This window comes from Carettochelys insculpta, chromosome 6 (genome assembly GCF_033958435.1).
Source record: "Carettochelys insculpta isolate YL-2023 chromosome 6, ASM3395843v1, whole genome shotgun sequence".
Taxonomy (NCBI): domain Eukaryota; kingdom Metazoa; phylum Chordata; order Testudines; family Carettochelyidae; genus Carettochelys; species Carettochelys insculpta.
The window spans coordinates 91,612,574-91,625,549 of record NC_134142.1 but is presented as its reverse complement, the minus strand read 5'-3'; the positions used below and the strand labels follow the sequence as shown (position 1 = coordinate 91,625,549).

Below are 12,976 nucleotides of genomic sequence, written 5' to 3'. Positions count from 1 at the left end.
TTAATAGGACAATTGAGAATCCTCTGTGACTAGCAGCACTCAAACCTCCAAACTTGAGGGGAGAAATGATGACTTTCCCTGCATGCCCCATTTCTAATAAGAGTGAGGCTGACCCTGCAGTCCTCCTTTACGCCCAGTCAGCAGGTGGTAGAGAAGGCTCTGTACTTGGGCAGAAGAATGCCTTCATTCATAGCCTATGACCACCCTCTGTCTCCTCACCTGTAATTGCAGGGGTGCATGGGCGAGGAGCTGGGGTAGGGACGGTCCACAAAGTGATCAATGATAATCCCCATGATAGGTGGGGTCCTCTCAAATTGCCTGTAATGCAACAAGCATATGGCATTATTGATAAGACTGGCTTTCCCTCTCTCCTGTGTCCCCACTCATTTCCAGAGAGTCCCTTGTATCTTAATGGGGACCAGAGCATCACCACAATTCAACTCTGCAACTCCAAGCATCAACCAGTGACATGAAGTTCTGGATTCTGGCTCAGGGCTACCCAAATACTCCCTCTCTACAAGATTCAAGGATCCATGAGGATGTCTAATATGGAACACATAAGATGGAATGAGGAAGTGACGTAAGGGCTCAGAGAATGAGAGGGTCGATGTTTTCTTGAAAGACATTTTGTGTGGCCACATTTCCTCACCTAGTTGACATGAAGGCCAGGTTGATTCTGTAGGCACAAGACAGAGTGATAGTGCCCAACGGGGTACCAACTGTTCCAACACGGACTGTCTGGAAACCTAAAAAGTAGAAGAATGATTATCAGTTTCACTAGCTATTTATCGTGCTCATAAAGGTTGATTATTTCTAGTCCATACCCACAATCTGGTTTCTGTCTTCCTGCACTCTCTTTCATTAATTCCTCCATTTTGATTTCTGAACAAATCCTAACAGGAATGGAAAACAGCAGCAATGCACTGTCTTGTGATATCTGTCTTACTGGCCGCATCCTCACTAACAAGTTCTTTCAAAATACTCTTCGAAAGAAGGAGCTCTTTCGAAATATCCCATGGAGTGTCTACACACACACAAAGTGTTCTTTCACAATTAAATTGAAAGACCCTGGTGCACCTTTTGAAAGCGCTCTTCCACTCCTGTTTCAGCTTCTTTCGAAAGGAAATGTGTGTAGACGCTCCACAGACCCATTTTTCTGAAAGAGCTGTCCTCCCGGCACCTGATTTTTTGATCCCTGGCCTGTTCTTTAAAAAGAGCAGGAACTGTGTGGACACTCTCTTTCAAAAGAGCAGAGGACTCTTTTCATCCACTTTTTTGTGTGCGGACGCACTCTTTTGAAATAAGTTCTTGCGGAAGAGATATTCTGGAAGGACTTCTTTCAAAAGACTGCTATAGTGTGGATGTAGCCAAAGTCACTTTTGCCAGCTGACCCGCCTGCAATTCCAGTCCTGGCACCATACACAGCTTTGCTGATGTCCCTCTTTCCCAGATAGTATCAGGTGAGGCAACCTTACAGATGCATCTCAGTTCTACTATTTCAGTTCTGGACTGCTAGAGTAAAGGTACCATCATCACAAATTTTGTCAAAATTCTGCATGTAGACCTCTCTGGATGAGGATTATGCCTTGAGTCAGTAAGGCTCCTAATGCGAGGGTTAGAGTTACCAAGGGTCAGAGTCCCCACACTATGGAGAGGTCTGTGATCATTAGGGATTCATGGCCAGGGTCGTCAACGGCCTGGCTTCTCAGGCTGAAGTTTGGATCTCTAAGGGTTGGCTCCTCCAGACTAGGTTTAGGCCAGGGATCAGAAGGGCTCGCTGGCCTAGGATCAGGCTTTCTAAGGGTGTGGATCCACAGGGTAGGCCTATGCCTGGGATTGGTAGAGCTCTCTGGGATAGATTAGGTAAGAATTACTCAGGGTAGGAGGCTAGGGTTACGACTGGAGTCTATAGAGCACCACAGGCTAGCGGTCCTTGGGTCATCACTAGGTTTGGGGCTTGTAAGGCTCACTGACCCGGGGCAGGATTACTAAGGGAAGGGCTCCCTGGGCTAGAATTAGGTCTGTGGCCAGTGGGGATTTTCAAGCTAGGAAAGGGATACTAAGGGTAGGACTATTCAGGTTAGGGTTATTCCTGCAGTCTGCTTACAGTAGGGTTACCAAATGTAATGGTTTCCAGACTAGGGTAGGCCTGCCAGCCTAGCTTGCAACTGGAGTCAGTCTGTCTATCTGGACTAGGGTTACTAAGAGTAAGCCTCCCTGGGTTCGCTTTATGGTCTAGGGCTTTCTAGCCTAGGATTAATGTTATTCACAGTAGGCATCTATGGGCTAGTGTGGATTCTCAAGCTGCCATTTTGGAGGAGAGCCATCATCTAGTTTGTGTCCACTGCACAGCCATACCTTCTCCCAAGCCACTCAGCTGCACTTCCCCAAAGTATATCCTGTGGAGGAAAAACAAAAAAAGAAGGTAGAGCAGACACAATCCATCAGAAGATTTAACACTAATTACACTTATGCTCCTTATTAAAGCCAGAACTGTCTCTCCTCTTTAGAAGAAGGTACACAGCCCTGGGCAGATTGTGCTAGGACTGGCCAGAAAGCCTGTTCCCAAAGAGTCTGCCAACCAAATGGCTAATTCCATCCCATCTGAGGAATGCATACAGTATTGTCTGAGGAAGGAAAAGGACAAAAAACAGCAGCATCATTGTTGTAAGATGGACTAAGATCTGTTCAGAAAGGAAAAAATGTAAGACATCAGAACCCACTTCCTATTTAAAACCTGATTCATTTTTTAAAGTAACCCCACCACCTGGCTTAGTGACAAGTTTACAGATCCACGGAAGAGTGAGACTCAGAACTGACTTGGGATTCCAGGTAAGGGTAGGCTGCCTATTCTGAGTCCTAGCATTGGTGCTTATCTTGCTCCATACAGGACACTTTATGTGATGGGGGCGTCACACAACACAAGCCTGGAAGAGGTTAACTGTAGCTCAGAAGGGACCAATTAACCTTAGAGGCTGCACCTAGGGGAAAGTCAGGCTTGACTGAAAACTACTAACTGAAAATGAAGCCCAGCTGTGCAGAAGAAGGATAGGCTTGTAAAGAGCCAGGAGCTGGAGATCCAAAGGGGTCTAGATGGGCTGCTCAGTTGGCCTGTTTGGAATTGGGCTGAGTGCTGGTGTCTGGCAGAAGACTGTGAGCCTAGGCTGCAGGAGCAGCCTGAGTGGAAGTCTAAGGCTGGTGCTGGTCCCCCATTAATAGGAGACTGAACACTGAAACTCGCAATAGAAGCCAGGGAGAATGAAGAAATCTCCTTAGACTCTGAAGGAGAAGGAGTAGGAGACAAAATTGTCTCAGAAAAGGAAAAAAGTCAGTCAAGGCTTATTACAATTTGAAGGAAGAATGCACAGAAATGAAAACCAAAATGCAGTATAAAATACACTTGGTAATTGTCAGATCACTGCCAGAAAATAAGAGATGTTAACCCTCCTGAAAATGGTGAAATGGATAAAGGAAAGATGGATAAACAAAGAGCTAAAAGAATGCAAAATGGAACCCTACTATAGATTGTGCATACCAGGAACAAGCTGAAAAACACCTCTTTGAATCTGTGAGCTTAGGGACCATGAAAGTTGTCAACTACCTACACTCTTGACGTAAATCCCAGTGGTTATATAGGAAATAAGGTTAGGATTCTCTGAGGAAGATGTCTAAGAGTACAGGTGAAGACAAATTGTTTTGTTAAGACAGCTATTTAGTAGGAGAAGGGGATAAAACTGACCCTCTCCTGAGGGATCAAGCAGCAAGTCACTTGAAGGTGGATATCAATATTTCTGGGTTAAACCTTTTTTTCCCTGTCCCCATCCTCTGCCATGAGATGTTCTAACTGTCAAAGGTTTGACTATGTGGCAGTCATTTCTAAAGGAACAATGAGGTGCAGTAAATGTGAAGGAGATCACTCAAACGACAACTGCGTAGAAAGAACAGACCTTAAATGCAACAATTCCAGGGTTGGGGGGGAGCACAATGCTGAATAGAACTGATGTGCAGTAGCAGAATAAGCTAAAGAAATAAAAGAAGTATCATATACTGAAGCTTCAAAGAGAACCCAACACAGAAACTAGAAAAATACTCAAATAAGAAAAGGAAAAAAAAAACCCAGCAGACCACACCTCCGGCGGGGGAGAGAACATGAAAGCAATGGGAGACGATGTGTAACTTGTAGATAAAGAAGAATAGAGCATTCAGGAAAAAGGTAATTAACTGCATCTTGCTGATGAGGGAAAAACTGAAAAGGTTACAGTAGCAGCAGAAAAATATCTAAAGATAGATAACCACTCGATTGACTGACTACACTCGGGATTTTTTTTAAATGAAGGCTCTCATACAACCTAAATACCATAGTTTCAATTATAATTAGTTGGCATACACAAAATTTAATATTCCATAGACAGGAATTTAAGAAAGTCAGCTTTGAAATTGGCAGGGGAGGGAAAAAGCCTGATATAACGTGTGCAAGAAATATGAATAAGTAGTAACCTTGTGTTTGCCCTACCAGGATACCTAAAAGTCTCCTACTGTTTCAGTTCAGATACAGAATATCAGTTGACATTACCTGTACAGTATTACATATTCATGGCCCTGTTTCCTTGAAAGTCTGTAGGCTGGAGTCACTCTGGTTATAGCAAGCAAAGACTTCAGCAACAGAGACAGCCTATTGTACACAGTGTAGGAAACTTTGATTTCTTTGTCACACCTAGAGAGCACATAGAAGCAGTTAGTCCAATGTTTCCAGCCAAGCAATACAAATATATACCAACAAGGGGTTAGGCCACTAGTCTAATACTTGATTCAGAACAGGGTTTTTCACAACAAATTTTTGGTAGCCTTGGAGAGTGGCCACCAACTCCTGTTGGAGACTGCTCTGACAATTTTTCCTAAAATACTTTAGGGAAAAATAATGTGTTATTTATGTAAAGGGTTTTGTGCAGTGTCAATGATGAAAATAACGTACAGTTGTCTCTGTTCTTACCTGGACCTAAATAGAATAGAAACAAAACTAAAGTGCTTTGTACATTCTTGTCTTTAGTTTTGTGTGTGGTGTGATTTTTTTCCCCCTTTTTAGTTACTTTAAAAAAATTGCTAGCTAGTAAATGTGTTGTTGCAAAAAGTACTACTTGGATGTTTGTTAATATCACTAGCTAGCTGGGAAGCTGAGAGAAGTGATATTTACAATGACCTGACCTAAGTCAGACAAAAAAAAAAAAAAAAAAAAAGGGCAGCTATGGATTGGGAGGTGGGTAGGGAGACAGCAGGGCCAAAGGCAGGACTGTCTCTCTAGTTGGATGTAGGGCTTGGCAAAACCTCTCCCCCAGCCACCCACCTCAGTTCTGTCCCCTCCCTCTCCTTTTCCCAAGCCTCCTCCCTCGAGCAATGCTGGAAGCTAGCAGAAAGGACTGTGGCCCAGTGTTCCCTGTAAGCTGAACACTTGTATGGCTGCTTGGGGAAGATTCAAATACCACCCAGCTGATTACCAGACTGCCCACAACTAGATCTTTTGTTCCTATTGGATGTGCACGTACACATGCCTAAGTATGCATAACAATGTATTTTGCACACAGATGGAAAAGATTAAGAGAACATTGCTGGGGCTAGGTTGCTTCACTTTCTGCCACTGACTGTGAGTGCAGGGGTGAGCCTGACTTCTGCTACCTATGTCAGGCACCCCCCTAATTCCCCCAGGACACCCTTGGCCCCATGCTTCTGCATCCCACTGAAGCACAGGATCCCAAAGCATGGGGCCTGGGGAGGTTGCCCCAAATCATTCTATAGACAGGACAGCTCTGGCCAGGGGTGATGGATGGGAGGCAGTGTGGACCAGGGCTGATGTGAGAGGAGTGACAAGCCAAGAGCCAACATGAGCAGCTGGGGTCCAGGGCCAAAGTCTGAAGCTCCTTGACGAGTCTGCTGCCTGCTATTCCAGGGCTGAAGTCCACTCACTAGCTACTTGCTCCTCTGACATTTGTGGCTTCACAGAGGGGCAGGTCCCACCCCCAGCTTGTGGCCCTGGGGAGGGGGGCAAATCTTCCCCCCCACTCCCACCCCAGTTAGCTCTGGCTGCAAGAAAGGCTCCTGGTGGCCACATCTGAGAAATGTTGCAAGTGACAGAGAGACATGAAATAAATCATCAAGATGGTAATCTGTATCTGGGCTCCTCTTAACCTAATGCAGCAACAGCATTCCAGTCCAAGACACACAGCGAAGAGTGACTCTGTAGACCTCACTGCTGCAGAAGGCATAGGGCCTTGTACTAGAGAAATGCTACTTTAGCATGATATTTGTTCTTCCTAGGCAACGAGTCTTATGCTTGAGGGCCCAAGCACTGGACTGCAATAATGGACCAAGAAAGAATTAATTTCCAATTCTCTTCTCTGGAGAGATGCATGGGTGGCATGGGGTCGGGGAGGGGCTTCGCCTCTGAAGCATCAGGGGTGGTATGTCTGACATGAAGGACCAATCACTTAATACAGTGAGGCAAATCTTACATCCCTTTGTTACGTCCCAGGTATGGAAAGGCTGGGAGAAACAAAGAACACCACAAAAAGCCAAAGCTATGAAAAAGCAGCTGACGGTGTATCCCTTTAACTTAACTGATGGAAAGTACAAAGTGGGACTGAACGCCAACAGTGCCTCCAAATTCCTTTACATGCTGATCTTGGGAATCAGTATCCGGTGTACAGTACTGAAGTACTTACTACAGATCTCCCTGCACTCAAAAAAAAAAAAAAGACTATTTTGTCTTTTCTTTCGCTTCTTCCATGGTCTTTCTGTTCCCTCCAGGCTGCTACTCAATGTGATGTGCATGCCAGACAGCAGAGACATTGCAGCAGACCTTGCCAGCCCTAACTGCTGCTAAAGGCCCCTCATGTGAACCTGTCTGGAATATCTTCTCATCAGCCCTTGACAACATCGTGGAATGCTGTTGAGCTCTTCCCCTCAGCTTTTCAGTTGCAAGTCAGGTCCCTTATGTGTGATCTATCATTCAGCCAGCCAGGAAAAATGTGCTTCTTTTATTTTAAAAAGCAAACAAACAAACAAACAGCCACCAACAAAATCCAGTGGATACACTTACTTTTCATTCATTTCTAGACACCAGATTTCCAGCTCCATGGAATCTCCCTGCATCATAGAAAGGGTTAGGAACATAGCTCATTTAAAACAAAGAAGCTCTTTCACATCTCATTAAGAATCAATTACAGCAATGTAACTTTAAGGGAAGGTTCTTTTCCTGGCTCTTGAGTCTTTGTAAACAGATGGTCACTATTTCCTCATTATGCACTGTGATGGAGTGGGGGGGGTGCATGTGTGAGTCAGGCTGGATGTCCGAGGCAAGCAGCAGCTCCCAGTGGCTAAGGATGACCCTGGGGCTACAACTGGCAGATAACACCTCTGCCTAAACAAAGAGCAGGGAGGAGCTGAGCTGGGTTTTGAATTGGGGGCGGCAGTTAGAGGCGAGGAAAAGGGAGAGCTGGAAGGCAGCCAGCCGGAGGAGGGGGAAAGCTACACCCCAGAGGGGCACCCCTCGGGGTCTTCCCCCCAGGACAGGTTGGAAGGACTGTCTCTGGCGGCTATGCTGTTGCTTCTGTGAGAAACTGGACATCTGTTGCCTAATAAACCTGCTGTTGTGCCTGCTGAGTGAGAGTCTCTCCTGCCAGCGGGTGGGGTGCAGTGCAGGGGGACCCCTGAACCCCATCACATGCACGTGCTAGCAAGGACAGGACCTAATGAAGTCTCACTGTGGGACAAGGGAACACCATAAAAAGTCGGCTGGAGACTGTATTTGGGACATGCTTGCATCAGAATGGCTTAGCTCTCAAGGTGAGTTTTAAGATCATTTTGCAGTTCTCTCTCTCCTAAGCATTTGGGCTCAACAATTTGTAATGTGTGGGTTTTGCTCCCCCCGACTTGTATTAAATGTGTTCATTTTCTGTGGCATACAAGCACACTGCAGAACAAGAGGGTGTTGTTTTTTTTTTAAATAAAAAACATGGCCTTGGACAAGGGAATAGGAGCTTAGGCTTGTCATTTAAGGTGCAAGCAGACCTGCCAACAGGGGGGCAAAGAGGGCAGTTGCCTGGTGTTTCAAAAGATAGCACTGGCTGGAGTTCTGGGCTCCTTTGAAGTGGTGTGGCAGTGCTGCTCCAGTTGTGGATGGCTGTGAGAGCATCTGCCCAGCTTCCTGGTGTGGACAGCGCTGAGGGCTGACTGACCTTGGCCCCCACCCACTCTAGGGCACGGAGCCAGGCCCCTCTCCCACCTTGCCCCAGGGCCTGCAGAGGCTTTTGGAGCAGTTGGGTACAAGTCAGCAAATGGTAATATATCTCGAGTGCTTCCTTACCTCAGAGGTTTTGAGAGAGATCTCCACGCACATTGACCGTCCAACAGCAGGTAGCTGTCCTGAAAGGGCTTTCTTTGCTTCATGAGTCACCTCTGGTATATCTTTGATTGCCAGGTTGAACTGCAAAATAATAATTTTATTTTTCAGATTCCTTTGGAAGACCTGTCCAGTGGCACACATGAGACAGACTCAAGTTAAAGCAACCTGCTACACAACAGATTAGACAGGTCCCCTGCAATGCTTACAGAACAGACTATTGGAGGTGAATATATATTTAAGCCTGACAGAAGCCTGCTGTTGTTTTTAAGACTCTGGCCTCGAAGTTTAACAGTGTAAGCATAAGGAAAGTTGTGCACATGTAAAACTGTAATTGCCATTTGTGAGAAAAATGATAAAGCTACTAAAAAGCTGGAAAAGACTCATTTGTACTGCAGGTTGTACCTCCCTGGTCCAGGATGAATGGTCTTGAACAAGAGAATTTATGGATCGGGGAGGTCCCCTGCCACCAGCCTCCAAGCCAGTAGCCTGTTGCCAGCAGCCTATTGCAGGTGGCACCTTGACGCACTGCCCCCCGCCCCGGGACTGCTGGAGAGCTCTGAACCCATGCTCCTGGGAGTCTCAGGTTCCAGCCCCAACCCTGCGCTCCTGTGGTGCTGCGCTGGGGACTCCGGCTCCAGCCTGCTGCTTGGGAATTCCAAACCTAGACTCCTTGGTCCTGCTCTGCCCACTTATGCATAGTGACTCCAGAAGCTTAGCACTTACATTTACATACCTCACCTTTAAGAGGTCCTTGGTCACAGCCACAAACCTCTGAATGAAGAGGTAAAGACCCCCTTTCAGAGTTTATATACACGTCTAGGTCATCTGACAGAAGTGGCTGGGAGAATCACAAACCTGCCCTCCGCTCGGGAGAAGGCTAGGGTGGCACTGTATATACTAAGATGTAGAATCAACACGTTGTAGTACAGTGTTTTTATATTCTACTTGAAAATGTCCCCCATATTATCAGCATGATAAAGTAGATGAGAGAAATGTGGGATTGCTATAAGTAACATGACTTTACCCAGTCAGAGCCTGTGGGGGAGGATGATGATCGAGTACAGATTTTCTCTCCAAGTCGGGCCTGGACAATCACTTGAACAGTCTGAAAGAAAAAGCCAAAGAAGCTTGACTTCTAGAGAAGTGCAGGTACCTCAACCTGGATTCGGGGATACAGTTTAGGACAGCTGGACACCAATTAAATGGCCTCCCTTTTGGAAAAAGATTAAGCAGAGTTGAGAATTCAGGATCAGGGCCGTTTCCTAAATTTCCTCCACTACAGTTAAAGTGTTACAAGAGCAGCAGATAAACATGTTTTGGACAGAAACATACTTTTAAATTGACCATATGGCTAACAATAGGAAATGGTTCCAGTGATTCTTTTTTAATCAATGGTTGTAGCATCTGAATCTATTCTACAAAAACAGTGGAATGTCACACTGGGGCTGGGGATAAAGAAGTAACCTCAATCTACTGGTTGATGCATTTATAGCACGCCTCTCACTGCAGTACCTACCTATCTAATCTGGGCAAGAAACTGATTTGAGTTAGGAGTTTCGCTTACCTGTGGAAGTGTGACAAATATTTGCTATTATAATTTTAAGTATTGTATGAGAACTAAGACAGGTGGAAAGGGAAGCCCAGGACTCAATAGGAAGTACTACTTTATGCAAACAGACTTAAACTTGTTCAGGCTGTTTGAAGTCATGCCTAGTCAATTACAGGGGAAAGTGACACAGAGCTAACAAGGCATTCAGGACCCACAACTGGGCATTAAAGCATGACAATTTTGCTGAAAAACAGCCCTTTTGCCAAATGTGTAAAACAGAAATCCTCCATCTACATTTACCTTAATTCTCAGTGTGGTTATCAACAGACATACCTACCTGTAGTTCTATCCATAGGGGCTATCACAAATCTTTGAAATGGCCACGCAAATGGCCATTTCAAAGATTACTAATGAGGCACTGAAATGCATATTCAGCACCTCATTAGCATGTTGCTGGCTACAGCTCTTTGAAACTGCCGTGTTTCACTGCCACATCGCTCATCCAGATGGGGCTCTGTTTCAAAAGGACCCCACAAACTTCAAAATCCCTTTATTCCTATCAGCAGGAATATGCATGGTCATTTTGAAGATTTGTGCTAGTGTAGACATAGCCAGGGATCTGTGGTTTCGTTTCAGGATAAATGAAGATGAATTCAGAAGCAAGGGATTCTACCAATGCCCCAATAACAAGAAACAGAAATTACCTTCAGAGCAAAAAACTTGATGAACTTGTCCAGGTCCTTCCTGTCCTGGGAGCTAAGATCGGTGTCCATGGCATAAGAAAATCTGAAACACAGAACAGAGACGGAAATAAGGCTTTTGAACATCATTCGACTTAGATCTTGGGACTTGGAGCAGCAGCTTCAAAACTGTGGGTCATACAATGGTATATGAAAACCCCACACTGGAAAGGAAGGGGTTACCGAGCTGCTTGAGGTGCAGGAGGCCCCATCCCAGTGCACTTGCAAAGTCTGCCCAAGCTGGAGGAGCAGCTAAAAGCAGCAGACTAGCTCACTGACAGTGAAAGTGACTGGATCCACATTAGGAGGTCTTGGTGCGCTTGCTAGGGGAGGCCTGGCTCTGGTGGCCTGGTCAAACTTGTAAAAAGGGGATGAATGGCTCTGAAAATCTGAAATTTTATCTTTATGTTCAATCATGCCCTTTACTCTGTGGGAAGAGAGAGGATGTATGCAGTGATCCAAGAAGGACGGTGTGTAACTCCTCCAAGGTGCAGCACTTAGCTGCCCAACATTAGACCTTGGGTTGGAAGCTGGTGGCAATGGTGGGCCTGGACTCACTTAGCAACCCCCAAAGAAGAACAAAAGCAGAAGTCTATCCTGTGGTGGGGAACCTAGCTGGAAGAAGATCTTGAAGACAGAAGGTTATGGAGTAGGAGACCCTGACTCAAGAGAGAAGGTCTGAATCCCTCATTCTATCCCCGTTACTAGTTCATTACATACGCAAAGGGGTGGACTTGAAAGACTGACCCGATCGAAGGGCTGAATCTATGAAAGGCCAAACCACCCCAACATGGAGCACCTGTGGAAAATGGGAATGCCTAGGAAGAACTCAACCTAACACGTCCCATCTAACCACCAGGTAGCATTGGTGGTAAGTGTTCACAGGCCTTTAGAGACCGATATAACTCATAATCGTCAAAAGCGTTTTTCAGATTACTGATGAAAGCATTCCTTGTCTTATTGTATAATCAGTTGTGAAAGCCTGTATTTCAGATGATAGGCCACAAACTATTGAAATCTGTAGCAGTGAGATATCAACCCAGGCCTGGTGGTACTAAGATCCTGCAGCATCAAACACCTCAGATCCATTAGTACCTGATACAGAAGTCATGCAGAACACATAACAGTAGCTCTGCCTCTGGAGAAAATGGAATCTGGCCACACCCCTAGCCTCCTGCTTAGGCTGGAACCAAACATGGTTTTCATTCTTTTATTAGTAATGTTCTTTAGGCTGCAGTTTAGCTACAACTAACTGTAGGAGGGAACCCCACAAATCCAAAGTTCCCTGCTGTCATTGCGTATACAAACACCGCACTAGAAAGGAATATGTTTAAAAACTGCTTTGGGCTTAGAACACTGACAAAGTGCAAAGCATTACTGCTGTAAAATATACATACATGCCTGACGCTCCTCTTATGCGGAAATAATTATCATACAAATATTATGGACCACTTTTGCCAATCACTGAAATGTGGTTGCTGCTGGGGTGGGATGTATGGGTAATTTCAGAGCACACAGAAACATTGCACAAAAATTTAGCACCAGAAGAATGTTACTTCACTAAAATGACAATTAGGGCACAGGAGATAACCCTCCTGCTCACACAGGAAGTATGGTGTGATTTTAATGACCATAAGCAGCCAGAACATTCATCTTGCATTTCACCTGAGTAAAGATAGTTAAGTGTGTTAGTACACTGTGAACACTAATTGAGAAGAGACCACCCTAGCCACATGCCATTATATTGCCCCATGTCAGGGCAGCAGATCAGCACCAACTTAAAGTCTACCTTGCAATCTAAGGTCTGGTTGTAGTATGGGTAGACATACCTGTGTGAACTTAACAAGCTAGAACAGGCAGGAGTTAGCATTAAAGACATTGTGAAATGGACCCCAGTGTGGACTAGCAAACTTGAGAGTGTACTCAAGGACAAGCCCACAAGGAAGCCTATGCCACATCTTCACTTGTATTGTTATCTGTGTGAACTACATTAAAGCTAACATGGGATTGCCTACCACAGTACAGCTACAGATCTTATGCTGCAGTGTGGAGGGAAGAGAAATAACAACGACCAGAGAGGAAAAGGAAACTCATGTGCTCATAACCCCCTTGAGCCTTGCACTGTTCTTATAGTACTTATTGATCTAATATGTAAACAATTTCTATAAATCAGTTAGCATTAACTAGAAAGAAGTGACCTATCCCATCAGGGGTCACTAATTCCACTATCAGAAGAACTTCTTTTCATTTTGACCCATTCAGGCTAGGCTTAGAACCCAGTCCTTGTAGTGC

At 45.2% G+C, this 12,976-nt stretch overlaps 1 protein-coding gene across 10 annotated transcripts in view; it reads right to left on the bottom strand.

Moving 5' to 3' along the window:
- The window catches only part of ATG13 (autophagy related 13), a 38,169-nt gene that overhangs the window by 16,281 nt on the left and 8,912 nt on the right, over nt 1-12,976 (bottom strand). For 6 of the 10 annotated variants that reach the window (XM_074997588.1, XM_074997589.1, XM_074997590.1 and 3 more), the window contains exons 2-9: nt 10,649-10,730; nt 9,420-9,500; nt 8,357-8,476; nt 7,091-7,137; nt 4,574-4,714; nt 2,359-2,399; nt 650-746; nt 220-318 (exon numbers count right to left, since the gene is read on the bottom strand). In XM_074997588.1, coding sequence (XP_074853689.1) covers nt 220-318; nt 650-746; nt 2,359-2,399; nt 4,574-4,714; nt 7,091-7,137; nt 8,357-8,476; nt 9,420-9,500; nt 10,649-10,717 — 695 coding nt within the window. In that variant the 5' untranslated portion in view covers nt 10,718-10,730. The remainder of the gene's footprint in view (nt 1-219; nt 319-649; nt 747-2,358; nt 2,400-4,573; nt 4,715-7,090; nt 7,138-8,356; nt 8,477-9,419; nt 9,501-10,648; nt 10,731-12,976) is intronic. The other 4 variants (XM_074997592.1, XM_074997595.1, XM_074997598.1 and 1 more) reach the window with 2 other exon arrangements.